The following is a 15,182-nucleotide window of genomic DNA, read 5'->3' as shown; positions in this document are numbered from 1 at the left end:
TACTCACCTGTGCAGCCAGACATGGTGTTTCAAAATTGCAGGTGACTGCGTTCACAGGTAATCGACCTCTGCTGTAGAAATTGGTCTGTGTACTCGTCGACATCACGAGAAAATCGAGCGATTAAAACTAATTATATTACACTCTAGACCTCACTAACTAGTAAAACAAAATGGCAAACAAAATTTCTTGATTTTCAACGGCGCAAAGGAAATCCGTTTGAATGCGACCTACATTCCCCCCTCTCCCCCCCCCCAAAAAAAAAGTGGTAAAGTTTGCAAGAGGAAAACCCTTTTATTTATGATTCTAAGAAAGTAGTTCGTGTGTATGACATAATTATATTTACAGTTAAAAACATTAGTAAGCGTGCCAAGGCAAAATAATTGAAACCAGAATCCAGCGGTAAATAGTTGTACATTATCGATGTGTAGTCCCAGCTTGCATCCCTGATGGAATTAAGCTTGCAGGAGAGACAGAAAAATATTAAGTAGTTTTTTTTTTATTCAAGCAGCATATGCGCGATTGATTTGTGAGTAGGTTCCAAGAGAATGGTAAACACAATGTCAGAGTTTCTCATTTAAAATGACAAATGTCAATATTGTGTATTAATGTCAAATAAATCTTTCTCTTTGGTAAAAACCTACGAGCGATGGAGCAGGTTCACGAAGGAAGAAAACAGATGGAGGGATGGGGGTAAATATTTTGAGATTTAATAGCAAAATAGGAAAAGGCGTAGTCACACCTGGTTTTATTTACATGAAGTTGTGCGTGTGTGTGTGTGAGAGAGAGACAGAGAGAGTGCGTGCGTGCTTTGCGAAATAGTTGTCAAACATTCACGATAAAAAAAATTATTTTACATCCCAAGTGTCTCTGAGAAATGTTTGACAAGTAGTTCACTGGAGGCTTATAAATGTCTCTCTACCTGCTAAATAACAGAGGTGGCCTTAGGAAAATTCACTCTGCTGTCAGCGCCACCTAGCCATGCCAGAACCAGTCTGACCATCACAGCAGCTGATGACTTGTACCAGCTGACCTCTTTGACCTGTGCTGACCTCACGTGTACTCGGATGGTTAATCAGTCCAAGGACAGAGGACTGGCCAGGTGTGAATGGAGGTGGCCTCTTCATTCTTCAAGCGTGTAGTCCTCACTTGGTCTCGACTGCTTGAAGCCTTCTAGACACTTTGAGTTTTCTCCATTTACTAATCAAGGGAAATCATAGAAAACAACAACCATGCCATTTAACGGCACTTACATCGAATACGTTATCGCTGTCGTCAACAACAGCAATATAGGAGACACTCAGTCCCTGCCCAGTATAGACACAGGGAGGCTTATATGGAAAGTCGGCAGTCCCTTAATTATAATTTTTGGCACGTTTGGCAACATCATGGTCTTTCTTGTTCTTAATGATAGAAACGTCACCCACCCCAGCATGGCCGTGTACCTCCGGGTGCTGGCTGTCTCCGACCTCATCGCCATCTTTGACAACATCATGTTCAGGTGGATTCGGTTTCAGTTCGGATTCGATGTCTGGGTTGTCCACGAGGCGATTTGTAAGCTCAGTACTTGGACTTATTATAGCTGTAGTACAATGTCCACGTGGACATTGGTCGTCATGGTAACACAGCGGGCAGTGGCTGTAGTCTGGCCTCATAAGGTCAGTAGTTATATTTGTAAATACTCGCTGTCTTGTACTATCACCCTGCTGCTTGTATTCTCCATGACCATCAACTCACATTTTCTCTACTTTTCTACGATTATTAATATGAAATTTGAAAATGTTACCGTGACGAGGTCGTGCAATGAGAATTACGACGATGAGGTGACGACGACTGTCTTCAAAGTGTGGTTTTGGATCAACACTCTGACGTCATCCTGTCTTCCTTTCGCCATCCTTCTCATCGATGATGTCGTCTTGATCAGACGAGTCGTCACGGCAACACGAGAAGCTCGCGAGCGCCTGGCTGTCGGCAGCACGCTGCAGGTCAAAGTTCGCGAAAAGAAAGCGGTTTCCATGACAGTGACTTTGATTGTCACCTCCCTAACCTTCTTCTTTCTCACTTTCCCGTATTGCGCGTTTACAGTCACACAGATGCTCCTGATCGACAGCGTCTTCGCAGATAAAAGCTTGTTCGAGATGGTGACTCTAATCTGGAGTGTGTGTACGCTCGTGTGGTGCTGCAACAACGCCGTCAACTTCTACCTGTACTGCTGGACGGGAACGAGGTTTCGAACGAGGGCGAAGCAGCTTCTGTGTTGCTACAAAATGGAGCGAACTGCTGGAAGCTGCGAAACAGTTGCAGCGACAGGCAAGCACTTCAAGAAGACAGCAAGTGGAGATGCTTTTGAAGATTTCTAAACACAAAGTTATATTAGATGCTGTTTGTGGCTGTGTGGTTGAAGAGATACCATAGAACATCAACGAAAATTCATATTAATTGAGGCCCGTGTGAAGGATTTCCGTATGCTTCGGTCGTAAGTAGGTCATGGTAAGGTCATGTGGAGAACCGCATCCTGTCCTCTCCTGTCTTGTCTTGATGTTGGGATCGCGTGCTGCTAGTCGTTGTCGTTAACGTCACTTGACTTGTCACTACCTACCTTCACAGCCGTAATGTGATGAAAACCCACAAGTCCAAAATACCAGTCGACGTCCTCTACAACTCTAGGCCAGTAATTCGAGATAGACACCTGGCTACAATTGCACTAGCATTGATTCTCAACTTACTCTCATAATTCACCGTGTCTGTGGCTCGTCCCTTGACAATATTGACAATAATCCATTGTTAAGCGTTCTCCTACTAGACATCTCAAGCCACCCGGACTCCTCTGCTCCCCATACACTCGCAGCTTTGATCCGACGGCTGTTGTAGCGACAGTGTCACGTGACATCAGACGTCATGATTGTCTGTCTACACGTGACCGTTTTGCCAGCAATATCCTGCTGATGGTAATCTTGTCCACCAGCCAAGGTTTTCTGTGGTCCCGGGCGGTCTCTTGATAACAGGACATTGTCTAGGTCCTGATCAACCTTTCTACCAGAAGAGATTCACTTCCGCCGGCCATGAAGACTAAAATCCACGCAGCCTGCATCTGGGACGCTCCAGCTACAGTTACACACTACATTTTCTGCACTAATAGCTAGTACACTAATTTTCTAAGCTAACAGCTAGTAGAGAATAGATTTGATCAGTTCCTATCTGTGATATAGGACCCTGTGTCTGACACCACATCCATGCCTCTGTGCCCTTACTTGTTGGACCATCAGTCCCACTCAGGGGTTTAGCGAGTCAAGGTTCGGTTATTTTCAATCTTATTTTGTCCACTCATGTCTTCCCTTTCGTATTTGTTCCCTCTGCTCCTCTGACTTCCTTTGCTATTATCAAACTAGAACCACCAGATATCAATTCCAGTTGTCGTCCTCATCCTGTCTGTCATGTAAAGTAGTCTAGCATGGCAGGTCACAGGTTATGCTACATCTCACCCCACCCCACACTACCCTGCCTGCAAGGTGAGACAAACAGGTGTTTGGGCAGACGTCCAAAGAGGTCTCTCTCATCTTTATGTCATGGCAATCCTCAGCTATCCTCATCAAGAGCTATCCTCTTGCCTCGACCTGTGTCTCTCTAGTCCTTACAGTTATGAAAATCATGTTACCCTCTCGCATCTTTATAGAAATCAGGAAATCCTTCTACTACATGATAACAATGTTCAACCTGAAACTTGCATGGGGATGAGAATGTCGCTCCAGCCAAACAATTGTCAGTCGCTTCTAGCGCTGTAAAACTATGGACAATCATCAATATTTAAAGTTGTCAGAACATTTACTTATAATCGGATGAAAATACCTCAGGTGATGTTGTAACCTATAAACTTTAAAAAGGCTATCATCATCCATGTAAGAATAACATTTGTAATGTTTTGTGAACAGATAATTTAGCTTAACTGGCTACAAAGCTGTGTCATATGGAGTCAGTCACGTGACCTGTGCTAGTCGTTTGGGAGGGATGGGGAGCGTGACATGCAGCAATAGAAGAGATTTTCCAAAGTGACTTTTGGTGAGGTGAGTGGCGGAGAGCAGTTGTCAGCACACCTTGTTATCTTTTAGCAGCTATTATGTTCTAGCTGCTGTGTTGTGTTCTAGCCACTGTGTTATGATCGCTAACCAGCTTTACATTCGTCAACCTCGGCGCCCATGACCCTCCTTAGAGACTGTGATGACTAATTTACCTTCTCGTCATCACACTTACCTTGTCATTATTGAATTCGGACAAGAGAAACATACGATTTTGTTTGGTATTTTAATTAGCACGGACAATTATTATACTGATCAACACTAAATGGCTTTACTATAAAAACACTGATTTAGACTACAGTTTGTATTACAATCGTTACACTGAACAAGACTACACGATTCATATTTTAATTAGCATTTACAATTATAAGACTGATTTAAAAATAGTCTTGCTGACATTTAGCTAGGCTTTAACAAATAGTTTTATTCACTATCTCAAAGAATCGTGATTGCTTTGAAAAACGAATAGGAAAACAAGCCCAGTTTTGCTTTCATTTAGTTACTTAGTCACCTAGGTAAACTAACAGGCATTGCGTTGACATATGTAACTAATTACCTCACATAGTTGCACACTAATAAAACAGTTTAAATTCACGGTTTAAGATAATTATTGTGCAAGGTATGTTTTCAACAAGGCTAGTTTACACTACAATGATACCGCGAATTTGCAGTAGACCAATGCAACCTTTTATAAGATGTGATATTATTGTATCTTTCATTTCTAAACGAGTCGAGTCATTGGTGTCTACTTCATTTCCTTTTTCTTTGTGTTTAAATTCGTCTCAAAGCTACTAGATGAAAGGCGAGGAAAAGGAAAATAAAATGAAAAAGTTGATGTAAATCGTGTTTTGATTGGATGAACTCGAGGACTGTTTCAATAATAAATATAATGTTGATTTATATAATGCTTTATGCTACAATCAAAGGCAGGCTCAAATGCTGTAAAAATAGAAAACACACACATACAGCTGGTCTCAGAAGCAAAGAGTTTATTGTGAGCTATGTGAGTGTAACTAATCATGTGGAAAATAGTATGAATGCCATCAGCTAATATGCCATCTTCAGCCTTAGTAAAGTTTCCTTTGGCCAGTCTGACAAATGTCTCACTGTCTCTTTGTCATATCAATGCATTTTTGTGCATCCACTGATGTCTGATATCAACACCACCATTATTCATCTACTTACACAAGTAACCCTGACCCTGACATCAACACCAGGATATCATTCATTTACTCACACAAATAACCTTAACACTGATATCAACACCATGGTATCAGTCCTCTACTCACATAACTAACACTAATGCTGACATAAACACCATCACATCTTCACCTACTCCTACAAGAAGCCATGTCAGTCATAATTCTAGCCACCACAATTTTCCCCCATTGACCAGACTGCACTTTTTTTAATGTTCACAGCTGACAGCAATGCAGTTCCACAATGTCTTATGATTTTAAGAACACTAATTGATGGCACGGCTAGACCCCCATTGCTTTTAACTTTAAAAGACCAGATGGACACTCAGATGTTGGCATGAATAAGTATCGCAAAAGAAAATACTAGCAAGTTAACAACTACCTCTTTCTCAAGCCCACACATGTCCCATGAGAATTATAGGAACTATTACCTATTATCCATTGATAGCAAAACATAAGCACAACAAGAGTTTTTCATTCCACAATTTATTAAAAAAAACTTGTACAGCCATATTTATTCAAGAACCAATAAGTATGTGTGATCCACATGGTGTTATAAAATGATAATAGAAAATACCTTTATAGCTGTCAAGTATCTATTGAGCTTGTTCAGAAAGCTGTCCCTTTCAATTCTTTAAGAATGCTCCCTAAATTTCTTTTTTACTCTCTTCTCTCTGTTTTTGGTATTATTCAGTTGAGTTTTTTTAATTTTTCCTTACATCTCCCAGACTATTCTGGCATTCTTCATACTTCCTTATCAAATTAGCGATTTCACTGCAATGAAATCTTTATTATCCTTTTATTCATACAACACACATTCTGTTTCCTCTGCTTTCCTACTTCTTGTACTTGTACCTTTCTGTAAAAGAATTTATTTAGTGCAGTCTAAATTTCTATACAATAAGCAGAGTTTACAAATTGTTTACTCTGAATTATCACTTACAGTTTTGTAACAAAGTATGGATGTCAGGGTGACAGAGATGCATATACATTTTTTGTAGTCATTCATACTTTTAAAATAAATAATTTTGTAACTGCATAAAGTCTCTCAAACAAAAGTCTTCACAATAGTGCTGAATATTGCCAGGATCAATCCTTTATTTATAAAGCATTTAGCCACAAGGCCGTCTTTGATGGATCTGATGATAACCAGAAAATGTAGGTTTTAAGTTAGCTATATTCTTAAAACTATCATTTCCAATTAATTTAGTGTATGTTAACTCATTTAGCTTCAGCCATGTAAATCCTTCAATGCTTTATAATGTTACAACTTTCTGCTCTCTTAAATGTCTTAATCATATATTACATCATACCATCAACATGAAGTACCAAACAATTAGAGGTATATAATTTTTACTTGATCAGAGTTTTTAAAAACCTTCAAATGTAAGTGCTCCACACTGATCAACAGACAAATTAAGTATGTTATGAGAAGTGTTTATAACTTAACCTACAAAGTATTGAAATCATCAAAATGCATATCAGTAACATGTTGAATCTTTTGTCTGTCGGTTGGTGCAACTGATTGCACAGCGTGAGCTCACTGAGTCTGCAAATGCTGAGTAATGTCGGGTACTGTCAGCTTGTAATCTAGGCTACCCGTGCATTGAAGCGGATCTTCAAACAAAACATCACAGGTCAGTGACTACCGCGCCATGAGCCTCGATCTTGTGTCGAGATGGCGCAAGCCTGGTGAGGACTACAAATAGCGCGGCGTCAGGTAGATAAACAGCGCGGCGTCAGATAGCAGGGTGTGCTCCTGTCAAAAGCGTTCCCACAGACACAGTGATTATAGCATTTTCTTGTTCTTACGATCAGCGCTTGACTCACTTGTCTCATTGTCGTCGGTAGCAGTAGGGAGGACTTGCTGACCCCGTCCGCCAGTTGTCAGGGTGGCCGAGTGGTCTACTCTAAGGTGCAGACTCAAGGGCAAAGGTTTATGTAACGAAGGCATGCGCAGTGCACGTCACCAGTGCATTTGATCGGTCACACATCCACATCCTCCTCCCCCTCCTCCTTCATACCAGCACGCGATCGTCTCGGTGAGCTTCATTCCTCTTCACACAGGTACATTTACCGTGAACTTACACTGTGGAGGAGCTTCACACTTCACAACAATCATGGCCACTACAGGTAAGCGTTCACCTGCCCACAGCAGGCAGTTGCGCTCATTAGTCTAGGCCCGCGGTTCTCAAACGGTGGGGCGCGACGTGCTTACAAAAGGGGGCGAAGGTGGTCATTTTTTTAAAGTTTCTTATACCGGTATTAGTGAAATTAGCTTACATTGCCGGCTAAGGGGGGCGCGTGGACGTACCTTTGTTTGTCAAGGGGGGGGCGTCACAAGTAAAAGGTTGAGAACCGCTGGTCTAGACCAAGTTTGTCAGGGGAGGCTACTTAGTTTTTTTAAAACGTAGTCTTTGCGCTCTTCTCTCCCCTTAGCGTGGGTTGGGAGGGAAGTAGTGAGTCTTTAGTCAAACACAGCAAGACGAGGATTAATCCATCTTGAGCGATCCTATACAGACTATGGAGTGGCTTTCCCAGTGCAGCTACTGAGCATGCGCGGTTGTCAGGGAAGCGGAACTGTGACGTAAGAGTGACATCTTAGAGTCAATTACGTCAGAGCAGACGTCAAGTGAAGTGGTAAAATGTCGTCAGGAGGAAAATGTCGACTGCACCTACTGGTGTTGTGGTGTGGAGCCAAGACTTGTGTGTGCACTGATGACTGTGTTCGTTGATCACTGTGTACATCGATCTGGTTAAAGAAATACGGTTTAACGACAGGTGGAATTGGATAACGTATTGTGGAGAGGTATAGTGGACGACATATTGTGGAGCGATGTAGTGGACAACGTCAGAGATCCACCAGCAGTGTGGAGAGAAGGTTAAGCAATACTCTCTCAGGAATATGGGCAAGTGAAAGACATCAGCAACAACATCAACAGTGATGATTAGCAATCAGTACTTGTTGACATGACGAGCTAGGACAATCATCAATCAGTAATTAAGTATGTGATAAACTAGGACAGTCGGCAATCAGTCCTGATAAGATGGCATTGATATGTTGACGATATGTTTTCTCCTACTGTCCAGAGCGAGTGTTGGTGACGGGAGCATCTGGGTACATTGCGGGTCACGTGATCAAGCTGCTACAAGAAGAGGGCTACAGTGTGCGCGGCACGGTGCGCAGTCTCAAAAACGAAGCCAAGATCAAACACCTGCACAACCTGTGTCCTGGGGCCAAACATCCGCTGGAACTCGTGGAGGCCGATCTTGATGTGGAATCGTCATGGCAACCGTGAGTTAGCAGTGTCTTTGTCAAGAACCTTGGTAAATATTCTGGTAGTGGAACTTGCTCTTTGAGACTTCGTTTGTCTATCATACACTGATGCCATGATAGTTAGACACCGCAACAAGCATCAATGTTTTCTCCTCATTTTATTGGGTTTTTATGGACAGAAACAAAGATAGAAAAGAAAACCAACCTGCCGTTGACGTACATGTCATAATTATTGTAGTTAACTGAGATATTTTAGTTTAACCTCAAACTCTAGTCGCTACACACAGGCGTCAACCTCAGTTCACTACCCAAGCTGGCGTGTTCACAGGGCCGTGAAGGACATGATGTACGTTGTTCACGTGGCCAGTCCCTTTCCCCTGGAACTCTCAGTGAACGAGGACGAGCTGATCAGGCAGGCCAGGGAGGGAACTCTCGCTGTCCTTCGCGCATGCGCCAATGAGGGGAGCGTGAAGCGAGTGGTGCTCACTAGCTCAGTGGCTGCTGTGGACAGTCAGTTTCTGTGTGTGCGTGCGCGTGCATGAGTGCGTTTTAGGATATAGCATACTTCTTGCTTAAAAGTTCTTTATAGTTTTGGAGTGAGAACTTTAGTCTAAGAACAGAGGCATGATAAATGCGCATCATAAATGTAACTTGAATGGACATAAACACATGTTTAAATGTTTATATAATAAATACATATGTTAAATGAACACAATTTGCATTTATGATCTGTGCGTACTTGCGGGAGAGAGAGCAGAGAAAGGGGGAGGCGAAGTACTGCAAGAAGCTGGTGAAATATGTGATTTGTTTTGGTTTTGTTTTGTTTTTTCCCCTTAAAGACAGCCCGCAGTCAAACGTGATTCCACTGACGGAACAGAACTGGAGTGATGTCACCCAAGTGGATGCCTACTCCAAGAGTAAGACTTTAGCGGAGAAAGCAGCCTGGGTCTTTGTCAAAGACCTCCCAGGTACGTCACGTGCCTCTGTGGTCCAGATAAGCGTGCCACTCCATGCGTACAATAGCTTACAGTGAACATGCTCATTCTTGTATTTACCCCCGATTGCATAAACTGTCACCCTTGTGATTCTGACTTTTAATTTGATCCCCAGCCCTTTGATCATGTTTATTAACTTTTGAAAATGTCTAGCTTCTTAAAGCTCAATAAGTTGCTGTCGTGTGCATAAATTTTAGAAAATGTATAGTTTAGCTATGTTGATTATTTTATGTCTTGTCAGTCTTAATTATCAAGTGTTAACGATGCTATTTCTGAGCCCCGACGTGACTGACGGAGACAGACATAGACATCGTAAGTTCCTTTATTTATTATTATTCTTTTCTTGTTTTGTGGCCTGAAGAACAAAAAAAATTTGAACTGGTTGTGATCAATCCTGCCTTCGTTCAAGGCCCGGTACTCCACGGCTCATCGTGTACAAGTATAGTGGTGAGCTCCCTTGTATTTCGTGGTGGTGACTAAGGGCTCGGGTCTTTAGTTAGACATTAATTTATAATACTTATTATATAAAGTTCATACTAATATTCTTCTCTTATAAATAGGTAGCATTGCAGGGGGATCCTGGGCAGACCTCGGGCGAACCTATCCAACTTCATGATTGTCACTTCATGCGCTGGGTGTGGCGCCGTGTTGTAGGGGCCTGTCACGTGGGATGGGATTTCTTTCACAAACCTGTTGATTGTCAGTAAAGCATCCGGTAGCATTTTATAATGGGTAACATGAAAATTATAATATACTCTGGAGAAAACTACTAATAAATGTTTATATAGGGCGCCTTGTACCACAAATAAAGACGGACTCAAGGCTCTTACATAAGGTTGTACGAGCACACACTTATTAGCGGGCATCAAATGAGTCTTACAAATTCATTCATCATCATTCAGACATAGCTGCTCTCTCTCTCTCTCTCGCTCACACACACACACAGAGTGGAGGAAACGAGTACCCGAAAAAACCGCGGGCGATCATCCCTATGAACAGGTGTCACATTCAAAAAGATGTATGTCGCAGCCGAGATACGAACCTCCAACATCCGATTCTTAACGTTGCCATTGCACCATCAACCGTCTATGCATCGTTAGTACAATACAACTCAGTTCCTTCCCTGTATAAAACGCGCGCGCACGCCAAGACTCACAATTGGCAACACTGTGCTTTATTTCGAATAATTGTAATATTGTAAAAATATATATAATCCCAATGTATTTATTTCAAATAATATTTTGTTTATAATGTCGTATAAGTTTCTGCAATCCCAATTTATTTAATTCTTATAATCTTATGTTAGTAATATTGTGTAAATATTTCTTATCCCGATGTATTTATTTCAAATAATACTTTGCTAATAATATCGCATCATTATCTGCAATACCAATGTGTTTTTCATAACATTATGTTTGTAATATTACAATTATTTTTAACAAATCGCATCGTGTACCAGCCGATTAAGCGAATGCTGGAGAGACAGATGCCCATGTTGCCCGCACTCAACTTTAACATTGTTGACGTCAGAGACGTGGCTCTTGCGCATGTGCGAGCGATGACGTTACCGGAAGCTGCCGGTAGGTTACTATAGAAACAGTCGATCTGTCCCTCCCTTGCATTTTTACAAATCTCTTTTTTGTTGACCTCTGCAGCATTTTAAGATTGTTTATTTGTGTGCTCGCGTGTGTGTGTGTGGAATATTCTGAGCACAACTTCTACTTTCGTGTTGCATGTTATTGTGTGGGGGGCAAAGGTCAGGCACGGCTAACACCACGGCGTCAGACGTCATGGGCATCACTTGCACAGAACTAACACTAGAGCTAACACTGTTGTGTGACATGACATTGTGTTTCAGGGAATCGTTTCATCTGCAGCAACGTCAACCTGTGGTTCAGCCAGATGGCGCTTCTCCTCGACGCCGTCTTCAGACCTCAAGGTAGCTGGGGCCGTCAGCATGAGCGTCAGCACTAGACATTGTGTTAGCATAGCATCGGCATTTAGATGTGCGACTCTCGCCATTTTCAGACAATTATTTAATGTTTATCATTTCTCTCTCTGTAATTATATTTATCATTGGGACTGCCTATCACCACAGTCTTTCTTTGCCTCCTTCTGACGACATATCATGTTACATAATATTTATGTGTCAGGTGACGTAATATTGAGGACTTGTCAGACTACATAATACATGTATTTACGACGTTGCGTGCTACATAATATTGACGACGTCACATGTTACATAATATTTATGACGTGTCATGTTACATAGTATTGGTGACGTGTCAGGTTACAACGTGCCCACCTGCACGGCCCCGAAGCTGATTCTGCGCGTGGTCAGTCTGTTCGACAAGAGTTTGAGGTCGTTGTTACCGCAGGTTGGCGTCGTTCACACCTTCGACAATTCAAAGGTAGGCTATAAGGCTTGTTGTCTCCCTTTGATATACATAAACACAAACGACAGAGCAGCTTATTCTCACTCGTAGACATACATAAACACAAAAGTGCATTCAAGGGTTTTCCCCTGGGGTTTCCTGGCATCTTTTACTAGGGAATCGAACATAAAGGTGACGTGATAACCATCAGCCTTGTGTCAGCTGTTAGTGACGTTAATGACGCGTCAGCTGTTAGTGTGTATGAGGTAAGTGCGCTCTGTCAGCTGTGAGGGCGGAAGTGACGTTAGTGCCTTGAGTCAGTTGTGTGTGAGTGACTTTTGTGACTTGAGCAAGCGCGTCTCAAAGCGTTATCTCTCGTGACGTCAGCGTGGGACAAACTCCATGTTCAGTTTTACTTTTATCCCAGAAGATGCGTGCCATTTACTGTGTCATGTCCACCATGTTATAGATGACACATGTGTCAGTGTCAGTCTTGTGCTCGTCCTTCCTCAGATGCGCCAGGTGTTGAAAGTGGAGCCACGTGATGTGAGGGACACCATCATCGAGATGGCGCACTCACTGATACAGGGCGGCTTTGTCAAGACCACGCCAGGTTACCGCGGACCCGGCGGGCCGGAGGAACGTCAGCTGTACATGGCAGTGAAGCTATAGACATAGATTGGTGAACGTCAGCTGTACATGGCAGTGAAGCTATAGACATAGTTTGGTGAACGTCAGCTGTACATGGCAGTGAAGCTATAGACAGCTTGATGAACGTCAGATGTACATGGCTGTGAAGCTATAGACATAGATTGGTGAACGTCAGCTGTACATGGCAATGAAACTATAGACAGCTTGATGAACGTCAGCTGTACATGGCAGTGAAGCTATAGACACAGCTTGATGAACGTCAGCTGTTCATGGCAATGAAACTATAGGCATGGTATGATGAACGTCAGATGTATATGATGTTTTGATGAGCGTTAGATATACATGACAGTAAAGATGTCATTATTTCTTTAGCCTTTTATTTGTCTGTTTTTGGCGTTGGATGTGTCCTGTTTGCCGAGACAAGGCGACATAACTGTGTTTGCGTTGATCGGTTGGTTACATCACGGTGGTGGTGATGCTTTTTGCGACTGTAGTTTATTTTGATCTTGGTGTTCTCGAGATGACACCCACCTGTGTATGAAGAGTTGGTCGGGGTGTAGATACCTGCAGGTTAATGACTGAGCGGTGAGTGGGGTGAGTGGAATGGACGGTCACTTGTCCCTCTACTTGGACAATCCAGAGAAGAGCAGCAGAAGAAAATGGGAGGGAGGGAAACATTGGTGTTTTACGCCAAGCCAGCAACTAAAGTTACATCACAATAAATCCTGTAAAAAAATGCCATATGCAGAGAAAAAAAAAAACCAGAGTGCCCGAGACGAGATCTGAACCCAGAGCAGCCAACCCTCACTGAATTAGTGACACACGCTAACCGCTGCGCCATCAGACCACCACAGAAGATGACAACAGAGAGGTATCACAAGAAAGTTTGTCAGAGGACAGGAATGTACGAGGTCATCGTATTGTGCAATCAAACCGTGACATCAGCACATTGTTAATGTATTTGTCATGGATATAAATGTATTATGTCACAGATATTAGTGTGTTCGATTAGCGTGCTATCCGCGGTATAAATGATAGCATTTTAACGGTTTACAGTCTCAGTCAGAATCATTTCCCCCTGGCCTTTGTGTGAGGGTGTGACATGCACACAGCAGAACAGACTTATTGCGTCAACATTGCCCTTTATCCACCCGGGCGGCTTTGTTTAGATTCGATTAATTTCGTCTCTCTGGTTATTGAGCCTCCAGGCCGGGTAAAGTGATGTCATTTGCCAAGTGGGTTCACCGGAGGCTATTCTCTTCCCCACCCACCCCCTGTTGCAAATATCTCCTTTTTTAATGCTATTGCACCCTTTTCCTTCCCTTGATGTGACTTGTATGACGAAATCTCGCTCTGTGTCACGGCCAACGAGAAGTCACGAGAATGTGTTTTCTCTTGTCAGGCCACAGGAAATCGTAAAAAAAAAAAGTAGGACTCGTGCAGCTGCAAATATTCTGTATCTCTGAAACCTCAAATCGCGACAGTTATCTCTTCTTCCTCTCTCAGACCAGGTTAAAAGGTCAGAAGGTCTTTAGGTCAGCACTCACTTCGGGAAGCGTGACGTCCTGTGGTTAAGGCGCACCGCTGATTGGTTAATTTAGTAGGAAGGTGCTTCCACCTTGAGATGATTTCACACTCAAGACAAGAAGCCAGGAACTGGAGTACCCGGAGAAAACCCTCGATGGCCAGACAAAATCTGAACCCAGGGCCTCTCGCTGCACCGGGCTCCCCATCTCGCACCTATCTGATGTACATCGTGATGTTCCCAGCAACTTGAGGTTCTTTATGCAAAGCTTACTTAACCTTTCAGGTTTCTAGTCGATAATTTATCTAAAATTTGTCTAAGAATATGAAAAAAAGTTTCGCTAGGACCAATAATAATGATAACAATAAGAAATGTAGAGCGCTTTATCCCCATGTTTGAGACCTCGCTGTGCTTTCCACGAAACACTAGAAATAAACACAAGACAACAAATAAACACAAAATCATTCCGAGCCCTTTGAAGTGTGTGCACTAAGCAGTTTGGTAGGTCAACGAGTTGAGAGTTGCCATGACAACGACAAGCAGACATCAGATAATTAGACATGAGCAGACTAGAGATAATCACAACGGAGTCGCTAGGTAATCAGAAGACAGGTAAAATGTATTCCGATACCAAAGATTAGCTGAGATCTGTTTAGCTAATCATAAGTCCTGTGTGATAATGAGCAGGTCCCGACCGTTACATGTTTTATCTGTCCTGTCATCGTCCCAACGCCCATGAGGAGGATCTTGCTGTGTCATGTCGCCCAAGTGTGGGCTGAACCAGACTACTTCATGCAAACAGTCGGTACACCTGGACGCTTGCCTTTCTTGTTTGTCACGTGTGTTTGTGTACCATGTCTGGCTCTCTCTGTCTCTCTCTCTCTGTCTCTCCCAGGATGGACCAATAGCAGAGGAGTGTTGATGTGGCGGCAACACCACGGACCCGCCTGTATCGTGACGGAAGACTTGGATTGTATCGGTGTTTTTTTATTATTATTGTTTTCGATGACACTGGGCGCTCGACATCTCTGTAAATCCGTGGTATTCGACCTTTTCCTCGGGTATTCTCGGAGCAGAATTCACAGGGGG

At 42.8% G+C, this 15,182-nt stretch overlaps 1 protein-coding gene across 2 annotated transcripts; it reads left to right on the top strand.

The window, feature by feature from the left end:
- The first annotated feature begins 6,378 nt into the window (after nucleotides 1-6,378).
- Nucleotides 6,379-12,934, top strand: LOC112555725 (tetraketide alpha-pyrone reductase 1-like). 2 transcript variants are annotated; one of them, XM_025224216.1, is made up of 9 exons: nucleotides 6,379-7,403; nucleotides 8,361-8,565; nucleotides 8,876-9,057; nucleotides 9,387-9,515; nucleotides 9,904-9,989; nucleotides 11,002-11,122; nucleotides 11,401-11,481; nucleotides 11,832-11,953; nucleotides 12,431-12,934. In XM_025224216.1, the coding sequence occupies exons 1-9, from the start codon at nucleotides 7,391-7,393 to the stop codon at nucleotides 12,587-12,589; spliced, it is 1,098 nt and encodes a 365-aa protein (XP_025080001.1). In that variant the 5' UTR covers nucleotides 6,379-7,390; the 3' UTR covers nucleotides 12,590-12,934. The 2 variants fall into 2 exon arrangements, with proteins under 2 accessions (XP_025080001.1, XP_025080002.1); XM_025224217.1 differs by lacking the exon at nucleotides 6,379-7,403 and adding an exon at nucleotides 7,904-8,179.
- The last annotated feature ends 2,248 nt before the right edge of the window (nucleotides 12,935-15,182 follow it).

Source organism: Pomacea canaliculata, linkage group LG14 (genome assembly GCF_003073045.1).
Source record: "Pomacea canaliculata isolate SZHN2017 linkage group LG14, ASM307304v1, whole genome shotgun sequence".
NCBI classification, from domain to species: domain Eukaryota; kingdom Metazoa; phylum Mollusca; class Gastropoda; order Architaenioglossa; family Ampullariidae; genus Pomacea; species Pomacea canaliculata.
The sequence above is the reverse complement of the archived record's forward strand: the minus strand, read 5'-3'. Positions and strand labels throughout refer to the sequence as shown.

What these genes read in the sequence shown, in the direction of transcription:
- LOC112555725 (XM_025224216.1), top strand. An exon ending in CATCGTGTACAAGTATAGTG is followed by an intron (nt 9,990 to 11,001) that starts GTGAGCTCCCTT and finishes ATCGTGTACCAG; the next exon opens with CCGATTAAGCGAATGCTGGA. An exon ending in ACACCTTCGACAATTCAAAG is followed by an intron (nt 11,954 to 12,430) that starts GTAGGCTATAAG and finishes GTCCTTCCTCAG; the next exon opens with ATGCGCCAGGTGTTGAAAGT.